Below are 27,316 nucleotides of genomic sequence, written 5' to 3'. Positions count from 1 at the left end.
ATTGGTTGATGCTCAGCTGAACATGAGCCGACAGTGTGCCCAGGTGGCCAAGAGGGCCAATGGCATCCTGGCCTGCATTAGAAATAGCATGGCCAGCAGAAGCAGAGGGGTAATCATCCCCCTGTACACAGCACTAGTGAGGCCGCACCTCGAATATTGTGTTCAGTTTTGGGCCCCTCACTACAAGAAAGACATTGAAGCCCTGGAATGTGTCCAGAGATGGGCAAGGAAACTGGTGAGGGGTCTGGAGCACAAGTCTTACGAGGAGTGGCTGAGGGAGGTGGGATTGTTTAGTCTGGAGAAGAGGCTCAGGGGAGACCTCATAGAATCATAGAATTGCTAAGGTTGGAAAAGATCCACAGGATCATCCAGTCCAACCATTCGCCCTTCACCAATGGTTCTCGCTAAACCATGTCCCTCAACACAACATCCAAACACTCTTTGAACACCTCCAGGGTCGGTGACTCCACCACCTCTCTGGGCAGCCCATTCCACTGCCTGACTACCCTTTCAGAGAAGTAGTATTTCCTAACATCCAGACTGAATCTTCCCTGGCGCAGCTTGAAGCCATTCCCTCTAGTCCTATCACTAGTCACCCGAGAGAAGAGGCTGACCCCCAGCTCACAACAACCTCCCTTCAGGTAGTTATAGAGAGCAATAAGGTCTCCCCTGAGCCTCCTCTTTTCTAGACTGAACGATCCCAGCTCCTTCAGTCGCTCTTCATAAGGCCTGTGCTCCAGACCCCTCACCAGCTTTGTTGCCCTCCTCCTGGACACGCTCCAGGGACTCCATGTCTTTATTACAGTGAGGGGCTCAAAACTGGACGCAGTACTCAAGGTGCGGCCTCACCAGTGCTGAGTACAGGGATACAATTACTTCCCTGTTCCTGCTGGCCACACTATTCTGATACAAGCCAGGATGCCATTGGCCTTCATGGCCACCTGGGCACACTGCTGGCTCATGTTCAGTCTAGCGTCAGTCAACACCCCCAGGTCCATTTCCCCTACACAGTCTTCCAGCCACTCTGCCCCAAGCCTGTAGCGTTACCTGGGGTTATTGCGGCCAAAGTACAGGACCCGGCATTTGGTCTTGTTGAATCCCATCCATTGGCTTCAGCCCTGCTATCCAACCTATCCAGATCCCTCTGTAAGGCCTCACTACCCTCAGGCAGATCAACACTTCCAGGCTAGCTTGGTGTCATCTGCAAACTTACTGAGGGTGCACTCAATACCCTCATCCAGGTCATCAATAAAGATATTAAACAGGACAGGCCCCAGCACTCACCCCTGGGGAACACCACTTGTGACCGGTCGCCAGCTGGATTTAACTCCATTCACCACCACTCTCTGGGCCTGGCCCTCCAGCCAGTTCCTTACCCAGCCAAGAGTGTACCTGTCCAAGCCACGGACTGCCAGCTTCTGCAGGAGAATACTGTGGGAGACAGTGTCAAAGGCTTTGCTGAAGTCTAGGTAGACTACATGAACAGCCTTTCCCTCATCCACCAGAAGGGTCACTAGATCATAGAAGGAGATCAGGTTGGTCAAGCAGGACCTGCCCTTCGTGAACCCATGCTGGCTAGGCCTGATCCCCCGGTTGTCTCGCACATGCCGCGTGATCTCCCTCAAGACAATCTGCTCCATAATCTTTCCCAGCACCAAGGTCAGGCTAACAGGCCTGTAGTTCCCTGGATCCTCCCTGCAGCCCTTCTTGTAGATGGGAGTCACATTGGCAAGCCTCCAGTCTTCTGGGACCTCACCCGTCAACAAGGAGTGCTGATAGATGATGGAAAAGCGGCTTGGCTATCTCTTCCGCCCTTTCCCTCAACACTCTCGGGTGAATCTCATCCGGTCCCATGGACTTGTGGCAGTCCGGTTGGAGTAGCAGGTCTCTGACTGTTTCCTCCTGAATTGGGGGTTTAGTCTGCTCCCCAGCCAAGGCTGCCAGGTCAGAGAGTGGAGAAACCTGAGGATAACCAATCTGTCTTTTAAAGACAGATGTAAAGAAGGCATTCAGAATGTCTGTCTTTTCCTTATCCTCAGTGGTTATCCTCAGTGGTTATCCTCAGTGACCCAGAGGCTGGGTCACATTCCCAGCCTCATCCAGTAGAGAATGGAGATTCTCCCTGGTCCTCCTCTTACTGTTGATACACTTGTAAAAGAGTTTCTTGTTCCCTTTTACCCCAGCAGCCAGGTTGAGTTCAAGCTGGGCTTTTGCCTTTCTGATTTTCTCCCTGCACATCTTAACAACTTCTTTGTATTCTTTCCGGGTTGTCCGTCCCTTCTTCCACAGGAGGTAGATTCTCTTTTTCTCCTGGAGCCTCAAGAATAGTTCCCTATTCATCCACGCCTGGTCTTCTTCTGCGCCGGCTCATTTTGCGGCTCAGGGGGACAGCCTGCTCCTGCGCCTTTAAGACTTCCTTCCTAAAGAGCAACCAGCCATCTTGTACCCCTTTACTCCCTAAGACTGAGTCCCAGGGGACTCTCCCTACTAGTCTCCTGAACAATTCAAAGTCTGCCCTCCGGAAGTCCAAGGTAGCAGTTTTGCTGTTCCCCCTCCTGACTCCACCAAGAATCAAGAACTCTACCATGTCGTGGTCACTCTGCCCAAGACAGCCTCCAACCTCTACATCTCCCACCAGACCTTCTCTGTTTGTGAACAGCAGGTCTAACGGGGCAGCTCCTCTCATAGGTTCTCTTATCATCTGCATCAAGAAGTTGTCCTCCATACATTCCAGAAACCTCCTAGACTGCTTCTTCTGTGCTAAATTGTATTCCCAGCATATGTCGGGGAAGTTGAAGTCCCCCATGAGGACAAGGGCCGGCGATCGCGCAGCTTCCGCAAGATGCTCATAGAACAACTCATCTGTCTCTTCATCCTGGTTTGGCGGTTTATAACAGACGCCCACCAGGATGTCTGCCTTGTCGGCTCTTCCCCTGATCTTAACCCATAAGAATTCAACCTTATTTTCCCCAGTCATAAGTTCAGTAACCTCAAAGCACTCTTTAACATAGAGAGCCACTCCACCACCCCTCCTTCCCTGCCTATCCTTCCTGAAGAGTTTGTAGCCATCCATTGCAGCACTCCAATCATGGGAGTGGTCCCACCACGTTTCTGTAATGGCAACTAGGTCATAGTTTGCCTGTTGCACAATGGCTTCTAACTCTTCTTGTTTGTTGCCCATGCTGCGTGCATTGGTATAGACACACTTTAGCTGGGCCTCTCTCCTCACCCCTAATCCTATTATCGCTCCCCCAGACTCACCTCTAGCAGGCCTGGTTTTATCCCCTTCCCCTCTCATGTCTAGTTTAAAGACCTCTCTACAAGTCCTGCCAGCTCCTGGGCAAGGATCCATTTCCCCCTTTGAGACAGGTGATACCCATCTGCAGACCTCAGGCCAGGTGCTGAGTAGACCGCCCCATGATCAAAGAACCCGAGATTCTTGCGTTTGCACCAGCCTCTCAGCCATGTGTTTATGCGATGGGTTTTCCTGGTTACTGCATTATCTTTCCCTGCCACTGTAGGAATACCTGCAAATACTACTTGTATGCCTGCATTGTCAACTAACCTCTCCAGCCCCCTAAAATCATTTTTTATAGCCCTCAGGCTTCTGTCAGCAATCTCATCACTGCCAGCCTGAACTATCAATAACGGATAGTAATCAGAGGGGTGGATCAGACCAGGAAGTTTCCTGGAAATATCCCTGACCCGGGCCCCAGGGAGGCAGCACACCTCCCTGCGGGTAGGGTCAGGCCAACGTATCAGGCCCTCTGTTCCACTCAGGAGGGAGTCACCTACAACTATCACCCTCCTTTCTTTTTTGGAGGAGGCAGTCTTTAAGCGTGGAGCTGACCTCCTCACCTTAGTCACACTTGGAGGCAGTCTTCCCACCTTATCCTCACTCACCTCTCCCTCTGGTTTCAGGGCATCAAACCTATTATGCAGAGACACCGGAGGAACCGTGGTAGGTCGGGGTGGGGGTCGCCTGCATTTCCAAGCTGGGACCTGCTGCCATCCCTCCTCTCCTCTCGAATTGGCTCTCTGTGCTCGACTACAGCAAGGGACTCTCATTGGACTCTACAACTTCCTGAAGGGAGGTTGTGATGAGGAGGGTTTGGCCTCTTCTCCCAGGCAACAAACAGGACCCGAGGAAATGGTACAAGTTGTACCAGAGGAGGTTTAGATTAGACGTAAGGAAAAACTTTTTCTCTCAGAGAGTGGTCAGGCCCCTTGCCTGCCCATGGACATGGCAGAGTCACCGTCACTGGCAGTGTTCAAGAGCTGTCTGGATGAGGAGCTACAAGATATGGTTTAGTAGTTTGTGGTACCAATGGTAATGGGAGAATGGTTGGACTAGATGATCTTGTAGGTCCTTTCCAACCTTGTGATTATATGATTCTATGAAAATTACTGTAATTTTCATAGGGAGGACAGGACTAGGTAGTTTCAGAAGTAACCACAGGATAACAAAATCTTAAACCCACTCTCCTGTGGGAAAGAGCAACAGGCTAGATGTCCCCCAGCACTCAACTGCCCACAAGGATTGCACTTGCAGGCACAAGTGGAGCTCTGTTCCTGGGGCCCTGAAAGCCAGCCCTGCACACCTTCTGCCCACAGGCTGCACACCTGCCTGCCTTTCAGCTTTGTGCTTACACAAGTGTCAGCACACAGATTCCTTTCTGTTTATACACTTTATGCTATGTTCATGTTCCTTTCATGTGCTATTATTATGACATCATTTTAAATTAATTTCCTGTGTGTTCCATGATTAACAGTCTCAGTAAATGTACTTTAAAATCAGCCCTTCAGAGTACTTTATTTTATATCCAGTACCCTGGATTGGTTCCTTGTGATCTTTGTTCCCAGCTCATCTCTGGGATCCACAAGCCATGCACAGCACTGAGATGCATGACGCTCTGTTGGGAGGACTTCCCTCCTGGCATTCACTCCACTACACATATGTCTCCATCTGTGACAGTGAGTGGTGTCTGTGCAGCCTTCCACTTGAAGAGTATCTGTTAAAAGTCACTAACAACAACAACAACAACAAAAAAGTGGAAGATGGGATAGATAGGGCAAAGGCTGGCTGCACTCTTTTCCCCTGCTGATCAGATGTCATAGAATCACCATAGAATCATTTGAGTTGGAAGGGACAAGGAACTTCCAAAAGCCATCTAGTCCAATCCTCCTGCAGCTAGATCAGGGTGCTAAACTTTTCAGTAACTTGTGTAAGGTCTAAATTTTCCCATATAATAAGTTTTCCTTACACTCCCCACTGTGAAGCACACACTGAGCGGCCCTGCTCTTGCATGGAAGCTGTGCAAGGAGCTAGCAAGCTGGCTTGCTAGGCAGAAAGCTGTGAGACCATGTGTCTCACCACGTACCAGGATGGCACTGACACCACTGGTGTTATCAGGAATAAGGGAGGAGGGAGCACTTCCATCTGTTCTGGCTCCATACAGCTCCTGCAGAACAGCCTGCGAGCAGTGAAGGGACATCTTTGTGCACTGCTCTGCCACTTGCACACTATAGAAAGTCCCCAGAGAAGCCCACATCCCCCAGAAAAGGAACTGGTCGCAAAACAGTCCCTCTCCATTTGCTTTCCATGATGCTGCTGGCACGAGAACAAGCATGAGTGCTGCCAAAGCTAACAAGCAGGCCCAATAATCCCTCCACTTGCTAGAGAGCCATTCCAGGCCTGCTGAACTTTCTCCTGTGGCCGTGCACAGGGAGGTTTGTGTCAGCACCTATCTGCAGGAAGGAGGCAGGCACTCTGGCTGACAGCACTAAAGCACTCAAGGGCAAGGTGCCAGCCTTGCTGGGCAGCTGCCTCCTCCATCTGCCATTTTTCACACGGGTAGTATGCTTTGGCTCTGTGTCCTTGGTAAACATCGCAGAACACTGAAACCAGGAAACAAAAAATCAAAGGAATGGAGATTACCAATGGATCTTCCTTTGTCTTTCCAAGAACCAGCCATACCCAGGCCCCTACTGCATTTTAAAGAGCAAGCCAGGTAGTCAAGTTGCTTCATTCCCCCTCTGTTGCCATTGAAGTAAGACTGTGTTATTTGATTACTAAAGCACATTGCAAGTGATAGTAAGTGTGACTTACTGATGACCTACTCGGAAAGAAAAACGGGGAATGCAGAGGAAGGGCACCACCCATCCCAGGTGCAGGGGTTTCCCAACTATGCCTTTTATTTCTGTCCCCACTGCCAAAAGGGTGCTTTTCAATCAAAGCCACTAGAAGGTGAGATTCCTTGCAAACAAGCAAACATGCATGCAGCATAAAGATCAGGCAAATAAAGTAGAAGCCCATGTCCAGGAAAACCATATCTCAGTGAGCTAGAAAGAGGAAGAACCGTCATGCACACCATGGCATTCCCCTGAGATATGGGGTTTGGCGTGAAGAGCAGAGCAATGACACATGGTAGCAAGACATACTTTAAAATAACACTGCATCTGAGGATAGCAGCAGTGTGGGGTTTGCAGCCCTAAAATAAGATGGAAAGTCCTGTTCCTTGACCTGGACTATGGAAAAACACAGCTGGTAGCTGGAAGAGAGTTTGTTGTCATGAAATTAGGATGGAGGAAGAACTGCTTGTCCTGCTTTGAAACACAGGTTGTGATAACGCGGAACAGGGAGACATGCCAGCAGGATGTGGGGTGCTGTTAAATCTTTGTAAATAACGCCATGTGGCTTTTATATAACTGATATTTGCTAACAAATAAGCTAATTAACCATATAACCATTTGTCAGCAATTAATGGAACAGTATAAAAGAAGAAAACAGAACACAATAAAGCGGACATCAGTAGCATTCACATTGAGTGTATTGCTGTGTCTCATTCTTTGCCGCTACACAGCGGAAGCAGTTTCAGACAAGCTGATAAAAGTCAGCATCTTCTGTAAGAGCAAGCTCAACCATAACCCTAAAATATCTGCAGAATGCTTTGGAAAAACAGCTCCTTCCGCCCTCAGAATAAATTATACCATTGGAAAACAGTTCTCAGAATAAATTTCACAATTGGAAGACAGTTTTCTGAATTTTCAGCAGCTGGCACACAACACTTCCACCTGCTGCTGGGCAGCACTATGGTTTCCATCACTGCAACATGACAGTCAACACAACCTGTCCAAGATACCATGTTGGAGCTCAGAGCCAACTCGTACCAACTTAAGCCAGGCATGCTATGGTCTTACTTCTCATCTCCTTCAGGAAGGGAAAACAGATATCCATGATTATGTGTGTTGACCTAAACACGTGGGGGGGGTGTGCTGACATAAATGTCTTAGGTAAGTGACATGTGCAGCTCTTCAGCCTCTCTCCCCACCATGAAATGTATCCTCATCAGGCTTTCTCTCAGACCTCTGGCTTTCAGACATTTCCCCTCTTAATATCTGCAGTGTGTTTGGGGCAACCTTGGGTCCACAGTAGTAGTAATTAAAAAAATCAAAACAGAGCAGTCATTAGGCTTTATGCACTGCAAGAATACATGAAGGAATTTGAAATCAGCAAGTCAGTCCCATTACTGTATAGATATATTTGGTCTGTCACCTAGTAAAATGCACGACTGCATGTGCCTGGTAAGTGCTTCAAAGTTGTTCTTTTGATCTTTATGAAGATGAAACTGTAATATTTCTGTAGGTATGCAAGAGAATTAGTTATTGGACTAGTTAAAAACCACTTAGCTTTTGAAACTAGTGCCACCTGTTTCCTGTTTTTATTTATAGAACACAATACTCTGTCCTCTGAGGACTTCACTAACAAGCTCTCTCATACAAAATACCAGTGGTAGTCTGATCAAGACAGCTGATCTCTGGTTTGACAGGTTGGCACGTGGGCCTGACCATCCAGAAGCCTACTCAGACAGGGAGAGCAAGGAAAAAGCCAGAATAAAGGCCATATAAGAGCTTCTCCCTCACCCCTGAGCTCAGCACTTCAAGAATCATAGAATCATAGAATGGCCTGGGTTGAAAATGACCACAATGATCATCGAGTTTCAGTCCCCCTGCTATGTTCAGGGTCGCCAACCACTAGACCAGGCTACCCAGAGCCACATCCAGCCTGGCCTTGAATGCCTCCAGGAATGGGGCATCCACAACCTCCTTGGGCAACCTGTACCAGTGTGTCAACACCTTCTGTGTGAAAAACTTCTTCCTAATATCCAAACTAAACCTCCCCTGTCCCAGTTTAAAACCATTCCCCCTTGTCCTTGTCCCCCCTATCCAACCTTGTAAACAGCCGCTCCCCTTCCTGTTTATATGCTCCCTTCAAGTACTCGAAGGCCACAATGAGGTCTCCCTGGGGCCTTCTCTTCTCCAAACTAAACATGCCCAGTTCCCTCAACCTTTCCTCATAGAAGAGGTGCTCCAGCCCTCTAATCATCTTAGTGGCCCTCCTCTGGACCCACTCCAAGAGTTCCACATCCTTCCTGTACTGGGGGCTCCAGGCCTGGACACAGTACTCCAGATGGGGCCTCACAAGAGCTGAGTAGAGGGGCACAATCACCTCCCTCCCCCTGCTGGCCACTCCTTTTTTAGTGCAGCCCAGGATATAGTTGGCCTTTCAGGCTGCAACCGCACATTGCTGGCTCAAGTGTAGCTTCTCGTCCATCAGGACCCCCAAGTCCTTCTCCGCAGGGCTGCTCTCAAGGAGATATCCCAGTTTGTATCAATACCTGGGATTGCCCCGACCCAAGTGCAGCACCCTGCACTTGGCCTTATTGAACCTCATTAGGTTCTCATGGACCCACTTTTCCAGCCTGTCCGGGTCCCTCTGGATGGCTATCTGACATCTGGCTCACATGCTCTGCCATTTCACACATGGTGTAGTGTAACACCTTCACACTGTGAGAATCAATTCTGCATTAGAATAAAATAAGACTTTTTTTTCATGGTCTCTGCTGCCATAGTTCTTTTTGGGAGTCTTTCTACTTTACTTGGGGGAGGGGTCTCTGATAGATTGCATCACTTATCCTCTAGATGAACCTTCCCCAGGAATGCACACTCAGTATATAGATGAAGTATATATGTATTATTTTGTCATACACATTGCAAGAATATCCTGCTCGAGATTCATCAAACCAGAGAACATGTCATGACCTGCCCAAAGAAGTGCCTGAAGAGACAAGGGAAAACGTGGCATCCCCCCCACCTCTTTGTTTGTTGCCCCCGGTACTCTTTGTTTAACGAAGACTTTGAAGAAAATCACCAAATCACCGTATCAGTACGACAAGAAGAGTACTGAGGACATCTTGGAAACAACAGGATGGGTACTGACTGACACCAGATAACAAACAGAACACCTTGGATAAGATTGTGAACCTGGAGTACCCAGCCAATAGGGTAACAGGGGAGGGGGATAAGCAAGGGAGGAAACAAGGTACAAAAGCTGTCACAGAGACCTTAGGGGTGCTCCTGCTTGTGGGACGCCCGCCATTGCAATAGCGAATAAAATCTGCTTTTATAAGAGATACCGACCTGACAAAATTATTTGGATATTTCCAACAATCGGGGGGCTCGTCTGGGATTATTATCGCCTCCTTGGGGCTCCCCCTACTGCTCTGGACAGGATAGGTGCATCCCGCTGATTTTTGCGGTCCTATCTGGGTGGTGAGGTGACTCCTTGAAATAGCCGATAGGAAACCGAGACTGTTACGTAAAGGACGGGCTCTGTGAAAGCCAAGGGGCAGGTAGGCAAAAGTGTTGACCCATGCAGACCCGGTAACTTCGCGTACGGACTAAGGTAAGGGAATTTAATTCTTGCCCTGGGGCTCGGTGGAGACCCGGGTGAGTCTCGGGAAGGAGCTGCTGGTGTGCGATACCTTGTGCGCTTGACGAGGTGCCAGCAGTACACCCCTGTTGAATCCGAGAATCGGAGCAAGGTGCTCCGGAGGGATTGGCCCAAAATCCGAGAATCGGAGTGTGGTAACCTGTGAGCTGGGTAGTTCACAGCAGCATTCCGGAGGGATGGGGAATAGGAGCTCCCAAGAACAGGGGAAATGGTCCTCAAATTCGTGCCTAGAGATAGCCCCCTGGCGAAGAAGCTTCAGAATTGGAAAATAATCCCAAAACTAGGGACAAGAACAGCAAAAGAGATGTTTAAGTACTGTACACAGACATAGCCTAGAGAGCCACTACAGGGAAAATCATTTTGACCAAAATAAGGGTCTGACGAAGATTGGGCTTGTCAGACTTTGAATTTATATGTAAACAGTAAGACTCCTTTCTCTGAAACAGAATTGGCATATGCCGGTTAATGGATGCAAGAAGTAAAACAGTTCCTCACAAGAAGGAGTCGAAGTTCAAAAGAAAAAGAAAGAAGCAGAAAGATCGTAAATGCGATCCCGCAGGTAACTTTCCAGTCCCTTCTCCCCCCTCCCCCTACAATTTCTAAAGCAATGCAAGCAGCAGTGACCTCTCCAGAGAAGGGGAGTGGCCGTGCTCCTGATCCTTTGCAGGGTCCTAGAGAGAGTGTGCACTCTCTATTACTGAGAGAATTGGAGCAATGTAAAACGGGACCTGAAGAGTTTTCCTTTCTCTAATACTAACCTTACTAATACTTCACTTTATCCTCTTAGGGAAGTCTCCTTAGGTCAAAGGGAAATAGGGTGTGTTAATGCCTGCTTTTTTTTTTTTTTTTTTTTTTTTTTTTTTTTTTACTAGCAGAAAGTTTAGGAGTTTCAAGAAGAAAATGAATTTCTTAATTAAGGATCCTGTAAGAGTAGCAGAACAATTAGATCAATTTCTAAGGCCTAATTTCTACTCATGGATGGAAGTGATGTGTTTATCATAGATATGTTGTTTACTGGAGACGAAAGAGATGTGTTTAGGTGTGCAGCTATGCAAGAGTGGGAAAGGAATACAGAAGGAAGTTTGGGCCCTGAAGGGAAGCAGAGAGAGGAAGGATCCTGAGAATAAATTGTACTGATTATCATCACTGTTTTTGTGATTGTTAAATGTTGTGAAAGTGTTACCTAAGAGGCTGTTATGGGACAATGGGTGTCTAAAGAGATACTGAGAAGAGCCCCTGGGTTGTATTTTGGCTTATAGGGGAAACGTTGCTGGTGAGCCAGGAGGAATATTGAATAAGAAACCAGGAACATAATGAAGGAATGGGATCAGTTTTATAATTGAGTACCCTGACCATGAGACCAAGTGCTGGGTCTTTGTGGAAGTTAAAGAATTGTGTTGTTTGATTTGTGGATTTTGAAGGGAGTGGGGAAAACTGTTTTGATGGTATATGGAAGTGCAGTTGTTAATGGTACACCAAAGTGTAATTGATAGTACAAGTAGTGGAATTGGGGGGGGGGAAACAAAAAAAGAAAAAAGAAAAAAAAACGGCAAAAGGGTTAAGGAAAACAGTTTGTGCCGGCACGAGAACACATCCTCCGCACTAACCCCACCGCGGCTTGTAAGAACAACTCGGAGTGAGAAAGAGCTGGGGGCCAGGGACTCCCCCTTTAACTGTAAAGGGCGTATTACTTCTGAACGGGGGTGGGACGGGACATTGGAAGTGAGAATAGCCCTCATCTGCAGAGATCTAAGGAAACCCGATATACCAGTATTAGCACTGGAAGCCTGGGGACGGGAGGGGTTGAAACTGAAATATAATGCTAGTAATTTCTGTAACAATGAAAGTTTGGAAAGTGAAAAGGGTTTGGGAAAGACACAGGCTGAGGAAGGCAAAGTTGAGCAAGGTGTTACAGGGATGTCCTTACCGAGAAGAGAGGTGAGGGATCTGGAAAAATTGATTGAGAAACAGAGATAGCAAGAAAGTAAGGAAATTGGGAAGAACAGTAGCAGCTGTTACCCTTGCTGCACTAGAACAGGGCCTGAGGACCCAGAGATTCCCTCAGGGAAGAGGTAAGGGGGAGCTCCCTGGAAAGGCCCAGGGAGAGTTCCACCCCCACTGGACCGAAAGCAGCTGGGGAAGCAGGGTAAAGAGGTTTATTTTCTGATATGGGTGCCTCTTACGCTGTGCTGCATCAAGAATTATTACCCGTAGATGATTTTTGTAATAGTTGTAGAAGCTACTGGCAAGAGAAGCTTACTTTTTGGGGACCAATTAAATATACGCCAGGAGAACAAGTAGGAATACATAAATTCTTGTACATGCCAGGTTCTCCAAAACCATTACTTGGGCATGACATATTAGAACAGTTGAATGTAGAGATTAAATTCAGTAAAGAAAATTGGAGCTAAGTGTCAAGCAAGACTAATTGACTGAAAATTAAGTCTGGCTTTAACACAAACTGGGAAAAGCAATGTTGTACCCTCAGAAGTTATGTAAATCCTAAATCAGGTATACACAGGATTGCAGGCATCAGGAATGCCTGGCAGAGCCAAAAATGCAGTCCAGTAGAAGCTAAGTTAAAGACAAGATCCAGCCCAGTCAGGGTAAAGCAATGTCCTTTGAGGATACAAGATTGTAGGAGGATAAAAGAAATAATAAATGACTTCTTGGATTTTGGATTATTAATTGGATAGGAATCCAAATACAGCACCCCAATCTTGCTAATGAAAAATTGTATAGCAAAAGCTATAGTTTGGTACAAGATTTGAGGGTAATTATTGAAGAGACGCAACCCGTGGTGGCAAATCCATGCACTTTATTAACCAAGTTAAGGAATGAGTAGGAGGGATTTGCTCTTCTGAATTTGAAGGACACCTTTTTCCGCCTGGTTTTGCCAAAAAAAATCTAAAATTATTTGCCTTTGAATAGGAGAACCCCAATACGGGGAGAAAGAAAAAATAAATAAATAAAAATGCAAGTAAACTGGACTGTGTTACCCAGGGTTGTGAGAACAGCCCAATGATCTTTGAGAACCAGTCAGCTCATGATCCTGAGGCTTGGGTTCCTCCATCCCAAGGTGGAACTTTACTGCAGTACAGGGATGCCACAGTAACAAAAGAGGACTGTGTACAATGGACTGTGAGTTTGCTGAATTTCTTGGTTTCAGTGGATATGAAGTTTCTCAACAGAAAGCTCAACTGATCAAAGAGAAGGAAGGAACGAATTTGCTGAACACCCAGGACAGCAACGCTACCTCCAAACCGGCAGCGTGCGATTACATGGAGACTGTGCCAGTGGGCCAGACCTACAGGAAGAACCATTGGATGATGCAGAGGATTCCTGGATTCATCGATGGAAGCCGTTTTGTGATACAAGGAAACTGTAAGGCAGGATATGCAGTAACTGCTACTGACCAGGTAATTGAAGCAAAACCATTACCTGTGGGGACTTCCGCTCAGAAGGCTGAAATAACTGCCTTGACAAGAACCTTAAATATATGGACAGATGCTAAATATGCTTTTGGGGCGGTACCCACTCATGATACCATCTGGAAAGAGCAAGGATTGCTTATACACAAGGAAAACAAAAGCATGATGTAATCTACCAAAGAATGTGGCTGTTATACATTGTAAAGAACATTAGAAGAGTGACACTGAACAGGAAACTGGAAATATGATAGTGGATCAGGTGGCAAAACAGGCAGCTGAGGGAAAAGAAATTGGTGAACTGACTTTAATTCCAGACAGTAAACTTAAAATCTCTGAACCAGAGTCGGAACCTTTAAGGTATTCTAGAGATGATAGGAATCTAATTAACAATTTAAAAGAGAAGAAAGCAAGCTGACAGATGGGTGCATACCCAGATGGACACGTAGTTGTGCCCTTCAGTATTTTATGGAAATAGGTTCTAAGGGAACATAATAAAACATACTGGGGGAACAGACACTACAAAGTAATTATATGGTCCTAGTACTAGGAACAGGGTACAAGTGGGGCCTATTGGGAAAGGGAACCTTCTAGGGCAACAATGGCAAACTGATTTTTTTTGGAACTGCCAGGAAAAAGGAGGGTTTTGTTATGTGCTAGGTCTAACCAATACCCATTTCAGGGTGGCCAGAAGCATTCCCTTGTAGGACCAATAAAGCCAAAGAAATAACCAAGGTATTGTTGCAGGAGATTATTCCAAGGTTTGGGGTTCCTGCAACAATATCCTCCAACCTGGGAACTCACTTTACTGCAAAGATTATCCAACAGGTCAGTAAGCTATTGGGAATGGATTGACAATTGCACATACCACACAGGCCACAGGCAAGTAGTCAGGAGGAAAAGATGAACCACCTAATTAAATCACAGGTTGTAAAACTGGGTCAGGAAGCTGGACTATCCTGGCCACAGTTGTTGCCTTTCACACTCCTTAGGACCAGAACCTCTAGATGAGCCCCTTGCCTATCTCCCTCCCGTTTCCCCATTGGCTGGGTACTCCAGGTTCACAATCTTTTCAAAGGTTTACATTTGTTATCTGGTGTCAGTCAGTAGTCACTGTGTCCTTAGGGGTGCTCCTGCTTGCGGGATGCCTGCCATTGCAATTGCGATTTTATTCGCTTTTTTTTTTCTCTGCTTTTATCAGAGATACCATCCTGACAAAATTATCTGGATATTTCCAACAACACTAATGAAACCATAAAGCTGTCCCGAGCAAAACCCACTGTCACTCAGAGCCAGAAGCCCCAGCAGCTCCTTGCAGGGCACCGATGCCTCACTGCAGCACCCAACCTATGACCCTACATAAGAAGCAAGCTGTAGGTGTAACTTTGAGACAGCTGTGACCCTGAGCACCCTGCCTCTCCCAGTTGCCAACCCAAATTCAAGAGGGTTTGAGGGGATGTGCTGCTGTGATTTAAGTAAGCAATAAGCAAAGTGAAGCAGAGACCATGGAAAAAGTGAGGCACTTGGCATGCAACTCAAAGCAACAAGGCAGGCTTTTTATAAGGCAGGCACTTCTGCAGGGTCATCAGCACATAGTTGAAGGGAGCAGCAATGCTGGGCTGTCAGCACTGGGGTGCACCTGGGCCCCTGCACCAGTTATGAGCTCCAGAGTTGCTATGAGGAGCACAAGGTCGGCTGACCCAACAGTGGAATAGGGTGGGAAAAGCAGAGCTGCCGTGGCCATGGTGACGCAGACATAACACCCCTTATCTGTCCCACCCATAGCTCACAGCAAGCATCCAGAGAGGACAAACAATATGGGGTGATTCAGCAACTAGGAGAAACAAGTAGCAGGCATTGCCCAGGGCTGGAAAGAATAAGAGCAAATGCTAGAAAACAAAGCCCCACCCACCACCACAAAAACCAGTCTGTCCAGTTCAAATCCCTTCTGACGGGAGAGGAGCACCATATGGACCAGCCTCACTTACCATGGTGAGTCCCAGGGAGCTGCTCCACTGCATTCCACTGCATTCCATCCCACTGCTGTACAAGTCACACAGATCTCAGCCACGGGAGGGGCTCACTGCAGCCCTGCTAGGCTGAGACAGTTTAATGCTCCTTGCAATAGATACCGTCTTGCGTAGTACCTATAAACTTTCACAAAACGCACCATGGCTCCAGGATGGAAAATGGGGACGAACCAGGCAGACTTGGCCAAGACGTTCTGTGCAAACTGGGGACAGCATAACTTCAGAATCAGTCCCTTCATCTCCCAGTGCATGCCTAGGATGCCACCAGGCTCCTTAGAAAGGGAACAGCAGAGGATGTTGCTTCTCCAAGTCTCTCCTTGGGAAAAATGCTGAACATCCTGAGTTTACGTAGCATTCACACTAGGATAGAAATCCATGCTGAAAGCTTGGCCCTGCCTACGATTTCCTCCCTCCCTCCATAACCAGCCCTACTAGTGAACTGTGCAAGCTTCTCCTCTTTTACACCTCTATTGTTTTTTTCCCTTTGCAATCTTAACTGTTTCTTCAGTTTTTGAAGATTCTCAGAAACAAAACGTAACAGTTTCAGAGATCGACAAAGCTCCTGAACCCGCTAATAGAAATTCCTGGGATGAAGCAAGAAACTTGAAATTATATTGCTCAAAACAATTAGATGCCTTTATAGCTATTCATTTAAGCAACCTCTCCAGAATTAGCAGAATTAGTTATTTTGGTGCAAAGAAATCTATAGTGGAATTAATTATTTCATCTTCCCCTTTACTGCAGGAAGAAGGGTTTTAATTGAGCCCTGATCTCTACTTGTATTCAGTGGACTGCTCATTAAGAAATGGATGTCTCTTGATGGCAGCAATTATCCCTGGTAACCTTAATGAGCTTGTTACATTCCTTTGTAATTGTTATAAAAAGTTATATGAAACATTTTGCTTAATACTACCCAGCTCCAGGGGAAATTGCTTTTCAAACCAAATGATTGTTCTTTTCATGTTTCTTGTGTATGCATTCCTTTTCTACTCCTTCGGCAGCCCCCTGCCGTAGGCAACAGGTGCACCGAAAGCACATCAGTGGCTAAAACTACTTCCTGTGGCTTAACACTGAATTCAGGAAGCAAAATTCATATGATGTGGGAACTTTGCAGCAGCTACTGTTAAACTCTGGTCACAGAGTCCCTTCCAGCAAGACACATAATGGGTAGCAGCCAAAGACTCCTGGTTCTGAAAAGCATTCAGGGATGATCTGATTTTTCTGACGCTAAATCCAAAGGAAGGCTTAGAAACATTCTCCACGTGAGCAGCCAAAGCAGTTAAGTGCAGCAGCTTTCCAATCACCCTCTTCTTACTGAGCTAATTCAAACGTGTTAAAGCACAGCACTTAGGGGATCTTTCAACAAAACTTGTTTGATAACAGTCAGTTTGTTGAAAAAAGCTATTTATGGAAATTGTTTCTGAGGTAACATTTCAAGAACAAAGATGGCATTTCCAGCCAAAACCAGCAGGTCAGAAGAGCTGGTCTGATAGCTCAGCAACGTAACATGACTTGCAGAGTTGGAATTTGTGTCTGGACTCTTAGGTTGCCAAGCAGCCTTGCACATGGGCTCATCAGCTACTCTGCAGTGCCTTAGCTGCTCTGCCTTCGCATAAAAATAAATGTGAGAGCTTCGGTTTGTTATTGTCAAACAGAATTCTCATCTTCTTTCTGTCTGTGCAGCAGTAAGCTGCTCCTCCTGGTCCACCTGAGCTTCCTCAGCTGCAACCTGCAGCTGCTGCCATGTCTGCAGCCACCACAGAGGCTTTGCTTCATAATCCTCCTCCAAGCAGCTGCGACTTGGACCATCCAGCTGATGGCTAGCAGTTTGAAGCAAGCCACAATTCAGCCATTTGTCTGTTTCCAGAAGTCTATATTGACAACTATGTCAGCAGCAAGAGCAGCACCACTTGGAACATGTCTGACCAACATCAACAAGCAGCCCTCAGTGCTGCTGTTTAGTACAATGCAATTATTTGCAAGTAAGATTTTGTACCTACAAATACCAGAAGACACCTAGTTAATACCACAGAATGTAAACCTCAGAAGAAATGCGCAGTACGGGCTCACGGATGCTTTTAAGAACCTAACATTTATTCTTGAAAAGTTTTGAGGTTCAGATTTATAGCCTTCACCTGACAATAGCAGTGTCTTGAACATTTTCCTTTTCAAAATGCACCGAATGCGTAGACTTCAGTAAAAAAAAAAAATTTATTTTCAATATAAAAGTGCCAAAATATCCACCAACATTGTAATCTATTCAACAACCAGCTTACTCTAGTAATCAAAATTGCAGGCATCTTTATTCACATTTTTAAATCAAATTCCTTTCACACATTTCCGCAGTAACCCGAGTCCCTCGAAAGTGGGAAATTTGGATTTCGGTTGGCTGCTGTAGTCCATATGTCCAAGTTCATGTAGGCACGGAACGGGTTAAACCTCGGATAGTATTCCTGCTTACACATAACAGCTTGGTTCTCAACATGGGTTGAGTGTTGGGTCGTGGCACTGACAGGGCAGCAGCTTTCATAAACATCACTCTGCGGTGCCCAGATGGAACCAAAAAGTCCAGACATTGGAGACAAGCTTCGGGTGTTCGAGAGGTAGGGCTGCAGAACAAGATAAAAGTATCAGGGGAGCTGCAGAACAGCCCGCTCAAAGAAAGCATGGAAGTGTACTAAGTGGGAGGAAGCAACATTTATGCAAAGAACATTGAAAACTTGCAAGTTGAAAATTAAATAAGCTGACAAGGCAGTAAGGTTGCCCAAAAAAAGATTACAGCAGCATTAGCATGCTCTCTGCATGGCACCAATATCACTGTAGCAAGAATACAGTATTTAGTTCTGGCTGGGTTATTAAGAAATACAAGGGATAAACAGATGATGTAAAGAGCATCACACATGGTTTGGAGAGTTAAAACTAAAACAGAAGGATGCCTAAGAAATGACGAGGAAAAGGTTGATGTATGTATCAGTAATGAAAGATCATGCACACAAGCAAAAATGGATATTCAGTATGGAAAAGAGAATCCAACTGGGAGCTAGGGAGTTTAGGTAGAAAAATTTCGAAAGCTTATGAGGAATCTCCTGAAGAGCAAGATGTATTAGTCTGCAAGGAAACCTCTCAGAAAGGTCATGGAAGTCTTGGGACTTTTAAAATTGAATGAAACACTGAAATGTACTGTAGTGAATAGTTTGCCAGGGAAATGAACCGAATTATTCAATGTATTTTCCAATCTCTACCTTCTGTGTTTCCTGGCATTCTTGAATAGAATATGAAATAAAGCTGCATCTATTTAAGGAAACAGTCTTCTACCAGTTTTGCTACTTTTTAATTTGAGTAGAATTTTCAGTTCTGCAGTTAGAAATATTTATCGCTTTATTTGAATATTTTTATTCAAAACAAACGTATTACAAATGTAGTAAAAAAAATCTATAAGATATTGAAATCTGAGCTGAAGAAAATGTAGTTGCAAGTAAAGACTGCCTGGAACTGAGGTGAGCCACACATTGCACTGTGGGATGACACAGACGTGGCTAGTCCAGACAGTTAGAGGTCAAAGTCAACACTCAGAAATCTACACAAATCCAGCTTAAATCACTTGGATTTCCCAGAAGAAAAAAAAAAAAAGAAAAAAAAACCTGTCAAAGTCACCGAGAGCAGCTGTCCGTTTAGCCCTACCATTTCCAAATCTCCGGGTTTTGCTGTCAGCACTTTCTGTATTCTACCCTCATCTGGAAAGGCTGATTTGGATGGGAAAAAGTCTCAGTAGACTATGCAAGTCCAAAATATTTTTCCATATGTAAGATGATTTTAGTCAATTTGCAGGCAAAAATGATCCATCTTAGAGTTTTATAGACAAAGCTCAGGAACAACCTTGACCAACAACTGGGAGAAATCCATGCTACCAACACCAACGTCAAACACACGTCAGGCTACTTAAAGGAAATATGAGCAACATGCAAGCAGTAGGTGAGGGCAAGGCAGGTACACACTTTTCAAGTGGCATAAGAAAGCAGCGCCTGGCAGTGGCAATACTCACTGTGGAGTTGACATAACTGGCAGGCTCCCAGGTAGGTGGCATGTTGTGTGGCGCATTCCAGGTGGAGGTGCAGCTCTGGTCAATGAAGGCTGTGTTCTGCATTGCAGCTGTGCCTGGGAAGCCGTTGGAGTAGTTCATGTTTTCTGCAGTTTATAAAACAGGGAAGAGAAAATAAGGCTTTTGCCTTATTTAATTTTGAACATTCTTGGAGCAAGACATGCAAGAACCAAGCTCAGCTTTTGGTGACTTTAGGCAGCTTCCAGGCAGTGCAGCAGCAAAGCATAACAACTTGTGTTAACAAGACTACCATTTTGTTCTAGGGACCCAGTAACAAACCTCTGTCAGGAGAATGGGATAAAGAGTAGGCAATCTCTTTACTGGAGAAAGCAGTCTTTATTAGCTGCAGAACGTGCATGGCAGAGTCTACCTTGGCTTCACTGCCAATATACCTCAACTCTAAGCACCCCAGAGATTACCCTGCTGCCTGTGATACTGTAGCCTGATCTTTAATTACTGCTTAGGTAATACTAAAGAATTTTAGGTTCTTGCCAGAGTGTGTCCCAAGCCAAGAAACTCTAGCCTGCAAACGTAATTGGTCACAAGAGGCCTTCTGTTTCACACACACTGGAAAGCAAGCCAGAGGAGAAACAAAGAAAATTGTGCAAAAAAGAATTGTGTAATACTGTGATCACAAGCATTTTTCTCTATTCCCTCTCAGACCAAGTCCTGAATTTTCAGGCTTAATGATTCTATACAAAAATTGGCTTTCTCATCTACCACATGTAGACAGTGCTTTTTTTTTCCTATAGAGTACCCAGTCAGCTGGAAAGTATAAACTTCAAACACCCAGATGCTTATAGACAAGCTCAGCCTTTTGTTTTATAAGTTAGGTTAGAGAAAAAACATGCTCAGTGATAACTTTTTTACTTCATCTTACCTTCTGGAATAGCACCATATTCGTTCATCTCAAATGGACAATACACGTTGGAAAACTGGCTGTCACAAGTTGCGTTCCAGTCAATGAAGCTGTCCCAAGAAAAAGAAAAATGTGCTGTTAGAAACAATTTGCAGAACTTCTGAAAATTATTTAGACATACTTATTCACTGTAAAGCTATCGGGTGTAAAATGCCTGTAACTGATGAGGCTTTTCACATTCTGCTTGCCATACAAATCCTGCCAGCACATAATCATGGCAATCCTCTCACTGAACTCTTTATTCCCCCTGGGAGGATGAACAAATTGTAGTTACAGCTACCAGAGTTCTGCAACACCTTGTGGGATTCAACTTCTTCCTCCACAAAAAGAAAATAATCAGATTTCTTTCCCACAGGCACAGAAGTGGTAGATAGAAAGTAAAATACCATGATTTGATGGGGGAGGGGGGGGGTAAAGATGCAATGCATTCTTTAGCATTTCTATGCAGAGCACTCTGTAAGGGGATTTGTACTTCACCCACCACAGGTTTCCTAAACTATGCATGCTTAGTGTAGGGATCATAGTGTAGGGATCATACTTGTTTCCATTCAAATAATTGAAGTATTTCAAGAAGACTTTCAAGAGTAATTCTTAAAGATTCGACTTCGAGAGCAGACTGCCAGCCATTACTCCAAATCATCAGGGCTGCAGTCTGTAGACATGACAGTTTACAGTTGAGGTTAGCAGCCTGGTTGGGATCACATCATCATCATTTGGGGATTTGTGTTACCCACTCTTTCATTTTGGATGACAGGATATGACTTGAACTGAAGGCAGATACCTGTATATGAGTAGGAACACCAGTGAGTTTGTATGAGCTAAGTTATGACATACTAATGAAAAAAACATGAAAAACTAGGGGATTGAAGCAATGGCATGAATTATAATGTTTGCAAGGAAGATGATAGTTAAAAATGAGCTCAAGTGCACTCCTCTGCACCACAGAAAACCTTAACAAAACATAACTTGCCTGTTGTGGATCGGAGGTGTTTCCTGGATCATGCATGGCAGATTATTCTCAAGGTTGTAGTTTAAACTGTTTGTCAGGCAGACAGGCTGGGGAGGCCACAAGTCTCCTGCTGGGTAAAGACCTAAGCAGGGAAAAGAGAATGACATGCAAAACAGGAAGGAGGCTTTCACCAATTGTGAGTATCACTGCAATATTTGATTCTCCACAACAAAGACTATATGGCAGATGAAAAATCTGGAGATATCAACCAACCTACTTATGTGACGAACATCAATCTTCAAACAAATCTCAGAATTTCTATTCCTTAAAAATAATTATGTAGGAAGAGACTTGAATGAAGAATTTGTAATTCCACAAAACAAAGCAAGAGTTCTCAAGTTACCTATCACAGAATCACTGAATGACTTGGGTTGGAAAGGCCCTTCCTCCTCAACCCCCTGAAAGATCATTAAGTTCCAACCCCCCCCTGCAACAGACAAGGCCATCAATCTCCAGATTTGGTACTAAGTCAGGTAGCCCAGGGCCCCATCCATCCTGCTCTTGAAAACCTCCAGGGACAGGGCATCCACAACCTCTCTAGGCAGCCTGTTCCAGCACCTCACCACTCTCTTGATAAAAAACTTCCCCTTGACATCAAATCTAAACCATCCCTCCTTAAGCTTGAACCACTCCCCCTTGTCCTATCACCATTAACTATCATTCTAACCTAACTGCTCAAAGACACTTTGTTACCATTCCCTTGTTTGTACCTTGCCAGACACCCATCCTACAGCAAAAGGCACAGCAGCATGCTACTCAAAGAGCTATGTATTTTAACCAGTTTTCAAACTCCACCTGACCACATTGAACTTTTTGCTGCTATGAATCCCACTGAACAAGTTAATATTATTTCCCTTTGAGATACAAAGGATGAGAACTCAGCATTTTAAAACTCTGACCCTATCTCATTCGTTACTCCTTTCAAAAAGAGCAAGTCCTGACTGGAAGTTTGGAGAGGAAAAAGTGGTCACATCTGACCCAATGCTGAACTTCATTTTAACATATGGAACTGGTGTTCTCATATCCCAGCCACATTACTTTTAGACTTAAACCTCAAAGCAAGAGAAAAAAAATACCTAAAAATGAGAGCTGAAAGCAAAATGCTGTATTCACACAGAGAAGATACAGAAGAATATCAAAGCTGTAAGATTTTGCTTGCTGACTTTAATCTTAACTTGCCTAGAAGTCAAGATCTAACAACGTGTGTATGAACTCTGCATATACAGAGAATGTTAGCAACACTATTGACACTGCTTGGCGAAGACTGCAAAGCCAACTGAAGTTGTTAATTCAGTAACTGACCTTTATTCTTTTCAGGATCTGCAGCTATATCAGTGAAATTTGGACACAAGGTATCAGGATACTGAGGAATGCTATTCATGTCTCTGCTAAACGAAAAGGAAATGGAATTTCTTAAATCAAGACACTCTTACGTTCATATTCCAAAGTATTTCAAAAGAAAGATATGCAGATGAAAAAAATATTCTAGAGAATACAACTCTTGCTATTGCTTTCCCTGTTTTTCCCTGTTTTTCTCCTTATTTGAATTACCACTGCATCAGCTACTAATTAAGCATACAAAACAAATACATCTTAATAATCTCACTTATCCAAGCATCAAACTATTGCAAATTAATTTAACAGCTCTTCTCTTGAAATTGAAAAACAAGCTATATTCCATTAAGATGAATAAGATCTCTCATGATGTTTCAGTGCTCCCAACAACTTTCAGACAAGTTGACTTCTATGTGTATGAAGACACATAGGCACACATGAACATCAATTTTGTATTCATCGAATGCCATCAAAGAAATGACTTGTGAGTGGAAAGGGAGCATTTGTAAGCACCAGAAACCCAGAGGAAAAGGATTAAATTATTTTTGCTGGTGAAAATTATGAATGACATAGACAGTTATGAATGAGAAGTGAAATAAGGATTCACAGTGATAAGAATTGTAGACGCTATCTCTACTATAGTGAATAAGTAGAAAGGAAAGAAGGGGAGGGGGAAATAAATTTCCTAGGAGAGCATTACTCTCATTAAAAGAATAACATCAACTTGAAAGTCTCACTTTTTTTTTTTTTTTTTAACAATTTTTAATTTAATATAACTAAGGGTGGATAGAAATGTAGCAGGTTGCTAAGATCTGGAAGAAATCAGTGGGGAAAAATAATTTCCTTTACTCTCAAATTTTGTTTTCCATATACCCCCGCACAATCCTTTTTCTGTCTCAACTGCACAGATCTTTCCACATACTGAGAAAGATTCTTCTTCCAAGTAGAAAGTGCAATTAGATGATAAAACATAATAAACCAAATATAATAAAACAAGAGGTATAATTCACCAAAATGAGACAAGGTTTCAAGTTGGTGGAGTTTCTTTTCATGTGTTGCAGGCTTACATTCAAATTTTTTACCTGGTATTGCAGATGTTATGAGACAGATTTAAAGTGATAGGAGTTTCAGATGGAAAATCGTTTTGTGAAATATTCTCCCCTAAAGAAAAGAATGACTGTAAAAATCAAAGATCCTAAAAAAAGAAGTATGCACAGAATATTTATACACACATACTGAATCATCAATGGTGTTAACAAAGTTTCTCCTCAGTAACTGGTAGTATCACTAACTGCATTAATATGCAAAGTGTTTGATTTATTTACCACTTGATCTTAAATGTATTTTGACTTCAGTAATTAGCAACACTCTAAATGTTAAGAGATTCCTTGTTACTATCAAATTTATTCTTAATTTGATATGACTTCTAAAGAAGTAATAAAATCTGACAATAAAGTAACATGCCCACAAATCATTATCCATCATATCACAGGTTCAGACTCGTCACATAGCATCCTTGCTAACATAAGAATGTGACACATTATGCACACACAGATGTACATATAAACACAGGCACATTTTTTAATTCTCCAAAACCAGTTCTTTCAGGTATTCAAGGCTGTTTGTACTTGTCTCACTTTTAAAACATTTACTTCTATCACTACATCAATTGGCCAGCAATGGTAGTAACTGAGTCTTGGGCTTTCAACTATTTTAATGGTATTCAGGCATTCAAAAAAGATGCAGTAATGAACCACATTTGCCACTTCTCATATCCCTCAAGTGTATCAAGTGGCCTCCTGGTTCCTTCTACCTCAAATACAGTTATCCAATTCCACCATGCCGAGATCCATTCTGAACTGCTTGCACACAGTTGTCATTTGTACGATTTCTTAAACAATAAGGGGATACTTCTTTTTTTTTTTAATTAACGTGATAGAACATTCAAAAGACAAAAACTTTTGACTAGAGACTCATTTCTTCCATCTTTCCTTGAAAATAAAACATGCAGCTCCTTAGTGCAGAGCCTGACACTTCCTTTGTAACCTTCTAACACTGTCTCTATCTATAAAACTTGTGATACCAAGTTATTTATTAAATGTGTCCCGCTGTGTCTGAGAGGTGCTCTCTCTTACAAAAAGGCAAGTTACATTCCATGCCATGGCAGCTCTACATTCAGCAGGAAGGCTGAAACTCTCCCACTATTTGCAGATGTATATGATGTTGACAGAACTTACGGGATGGAAGAAAATGCCTGGCAGTAATCATGGGCTTTTTATCTCCATCAGAACTGCTGGTACTGCTCCAGCTACCCCAGCTCCCACGACTGGCACGAACACTTCCTGATGAACTTCCACAATCTGAGCTTGAATCAGAGCAAAACTTCTCCAAACAATTCTTTTTGGACCACTGATAAAAGCTTTCTAAAGAAATAATAAATAAAATAAAAGTTACCTGAAATATGTATTTACAGTAATTCTCTACATTTCCTGATAGGAGAAAGTAGTAACTACTGAAATTCTCATCAAGATGAACATGCCAGCCCCTACCATGAGAAGCTTACCGCCTAAAAGACACCTCCAGTGCAATGAACACAAGTGAGGATACAGCACAGTTAGTGGTACACACAGCTCTTAGAAAACAAGCAGGAATGATGGCCCTGGCACTGCGCTGACCAGCTCTGAGAAGGAAGTGGTGCCTGCTCCTCTTACCAGCCCTGTCGTCTTCGTGACAGGATTTGATGACAAGAGGAACAAGGAGGTCTCAGGAGATGAGTACGGTTCTATTCCCAAGAAAACATTTTATGCTTCTTCTCCAGTTTAAGACAGTTCAGACTGCATACCTGTTTCTCCCTGTATAGACAAGCTCCCAGGTTTTTGGTCTGCTTTACAATTTTCCCCATCACCCTGAGGACGCCAGGCTCTTATTCCAATATTCTCTCTCAGGTCCAGTCTTTCATATTCATTGCACAGATACTTCAACTCACTCTGCTCGGAGACCCTAATACAACCACAGCCAAAGAAACACATATATATATCATTATTTTTTCCTTTTAAGGTCCCAACTTAACATCCCAACTCAAAAGGCTGTCAAGACAGAATGTGAGGTGAGGAATAGGTTGATGAGTATTCTTCCTCAGTTTTACCTAAAAACTCTCTGTTAATGCTTTCCCAAAATGCAATATTCCATCAGACAGACTGTTACTTCTTAAGGGGAGCAAGACAATGCATGCAAGTTCAATTCCATTCTCTAATGAAGAAGGCATTTATATGTTCTAGCAATAAGCACAATCTAGCATTGTATGGAGATCTAGGTTGACTGGAAAATGTGCCCTACTTCTATTTCACTGACATAATTGTAACTAGAATAATCTGGTTATGAAATCTGAAGAAATTTCAAGGTTTTCCTAATCAAACTGAAATATATGGAGCCAATATAGTAATCAGAGTACTAAGGGAAAAGGAATAAAACTCAGCTGTCAAGTTTCTACAAGAAGGATACAGCCACATCTTAGCTGTAGAAATGAGAAAACTTTGAATCAGTTTGTGGAATAGACATCAAATTTCAGTACTTCCATTGTGCCTTTTACATACACTGACTTCCCACAATGATATTAGTTTGTTTATAATAAGTAACAACAACTCCTTCAAATTTACAATTTCCTTAAGTCCACTGATCTCAACAGGATCATTCACATTAAAAAGTAAGTCCATGAAGGCTCTGTACAATTGTGACCTTAATTCAAAGGACTGGTAAAGAACAAAAATTTTCTCCTAGTAAGTATTTCTGTTCTAGCAGTTATTTAAAATTTGTATTTTGTTTTTATTAACAAGCAACATAGCATAAATACTAGAAATATGAAAAAAATATTTAATGGAGTAATTCACAGTTGACCTCAGAAATGTATTTAAATGAATCTCAGGGGAAAAAACAAGTAACTTCCCAAGGTAATCGCACTATTTCAACCTAGAGCTGCTCTGTCCTATTGTCAACACTTGTCACTGAAGCTTCACTGATATTACTTATCAGCTCCTCTGAGGTAGATAACTTTTTAATCATTATGGCAAAAATGCAATTATCTGTCTCTTTTCTTTCTTCTTCAAAACCATCAGACAACAATATCACCCCTAAGTTACACTATACAGCAGATAATTCTCCCAGTGGTGGAATAATTTGAAGAACTTTGTCTTCCTTTTTCACAGAAAAAAAATATGACTGGATCTTACCCACACAATACAATAACGGAACGTTAACCATCCAAATCTCAGAGGCAGCAAATCTCATGGCATAGCAGAGAGCAAGCACTGCTATGCAGTAGACTGAGTCTATTCATATGCAGGTTTACAAATGGATAAATATTTCTTTTGCTGGCAATATTTTGTACTGTGTATTCTCAACAATAAAGACCCAGGCCAGGACTACTGAGTGTTTGTTTAAAGAGATAAAGCAATCTGTCTAGCGTACTATGCAAAACTCAACAAAACCCTGAGGAAATATTACTGCAATTCTAGATTTTTTCATGACTTGGTGAGGCAACACATACCTTGTAGATATGTTAACATTCTTTTTCTTATTTTTCCGAGATGTTCTATTTCTATTCCAATTCATATTTGGGACATTTCCTTCCTTCTTCTCTTGAGGTTTCTTCTTCCTAAATGCATCTTCTTGCTGAAGATTTAAAAAAAAAAAAAAAAAAGAGCTAA

At 43.5% G+C, this 27,316-nt stretch overlaps 2 protein-coding genes and 1 long non-coding RNA gene across 6 annotated transcripts in view; 1 reads left to right on the top strand and 2 right to left on the bottom strand.

Moving 5' to 3' along the window:
- The window catches only part of TLR2A (toll-like receptor 2 family member A), a 22,118-nt gene extending 12,469 nt beyond the window's left edge, over positions 1-9,649 (bottom strand). Inside the window, exon 1 of the mRNA NM_001396827.1 lies at positions 9,481-9,649. The gene's annotated coding sequence lies outside the window, so the exon portion shown is untranslated. The remainder of the gene's footprint in view (positions 1-9,480) is intronic.
- Positions 9,589-27,316, top strand: LOC101748357. Of its 4 annotated transcripts, none has more exons than XR_006939265.1 (3): positions 9,589-9,745; positions 10,240-10,352; positions 25,110-27,316. It is a non-coding gene; the product is annotated as an uncharacterized LOC101748357 (long non-coding RNA). The 4 variants fall into 4 exon arrangements; XR_001466275.4 differs by lacking the exon at positions 25,110-27,316 and adding an exon at positions 24,825-25,079; XR_001466274.4 differs by lacking the exon at positions 25,110-27,316 and adding an exon at positions 15,996-25,079.
- The window catches only part of TMEM131L (transmembrane 131 like), a 70,476-nt gene continuing 60,603 nt past the window's right edge, over positions 17,444-27,316 (bottom strand). Inside the window, exons 27-35 of the mRNA XM_040699677.2 lie at positions 27,157-27,281; positions 25,456-25,613; positions 24,851-25,036; positions 23,696-23,774; positions 22,581-22,663; positions 21,240-21,360; positions 20,231-20,319; positions 19,294-19,436; positions 17,444-17,860 (exon numbers count right to left, since the gene is read on the bottom strand). Of these exons, the coding sequence (XP_040555611.1) occupies positions 17,582-17,860; positions 19,294-19,436; positions 20,231-20,319; positions 21,240-21,360; positions 22,581-22,663; positions 23,696-23,774; positions 24,851-25,036; positions 25,456-25,613; positions 27,157-27,281 (1,263 nt within the window). The 3' untranslated portion in view covers positions 17,444-17,581. The remainder of the gene's footprint in view (positions 17,861-19,293; positions 19,437-20,230; positions 20,320-21,239; positions 21,361-22,580; positions 22,664-23,695; positions 23,775-24,850; positions 25,037-25,455; positions 25,614-27,156; positions 27,282-27,316) is intronic.

This window comes from Gallus gallus, chromosome 4 (genome assembly GCF_016699485.2).
Source record: "Gallus gallus isolate bGalGal1 chromosome 4, bGalGal1.mat.broiler.GRCg7b, whole genome shotgun sequence".
NCBI lineage: Eukaryota > Metazoa > Chordata > Aves > Galliformes > Phasianidae > Gallus > Gallus gallus.
Note: the sequence above shows the minus strand (reverse complement) of the source record. Positions and strands in the feature narration are given on the sequence as shown.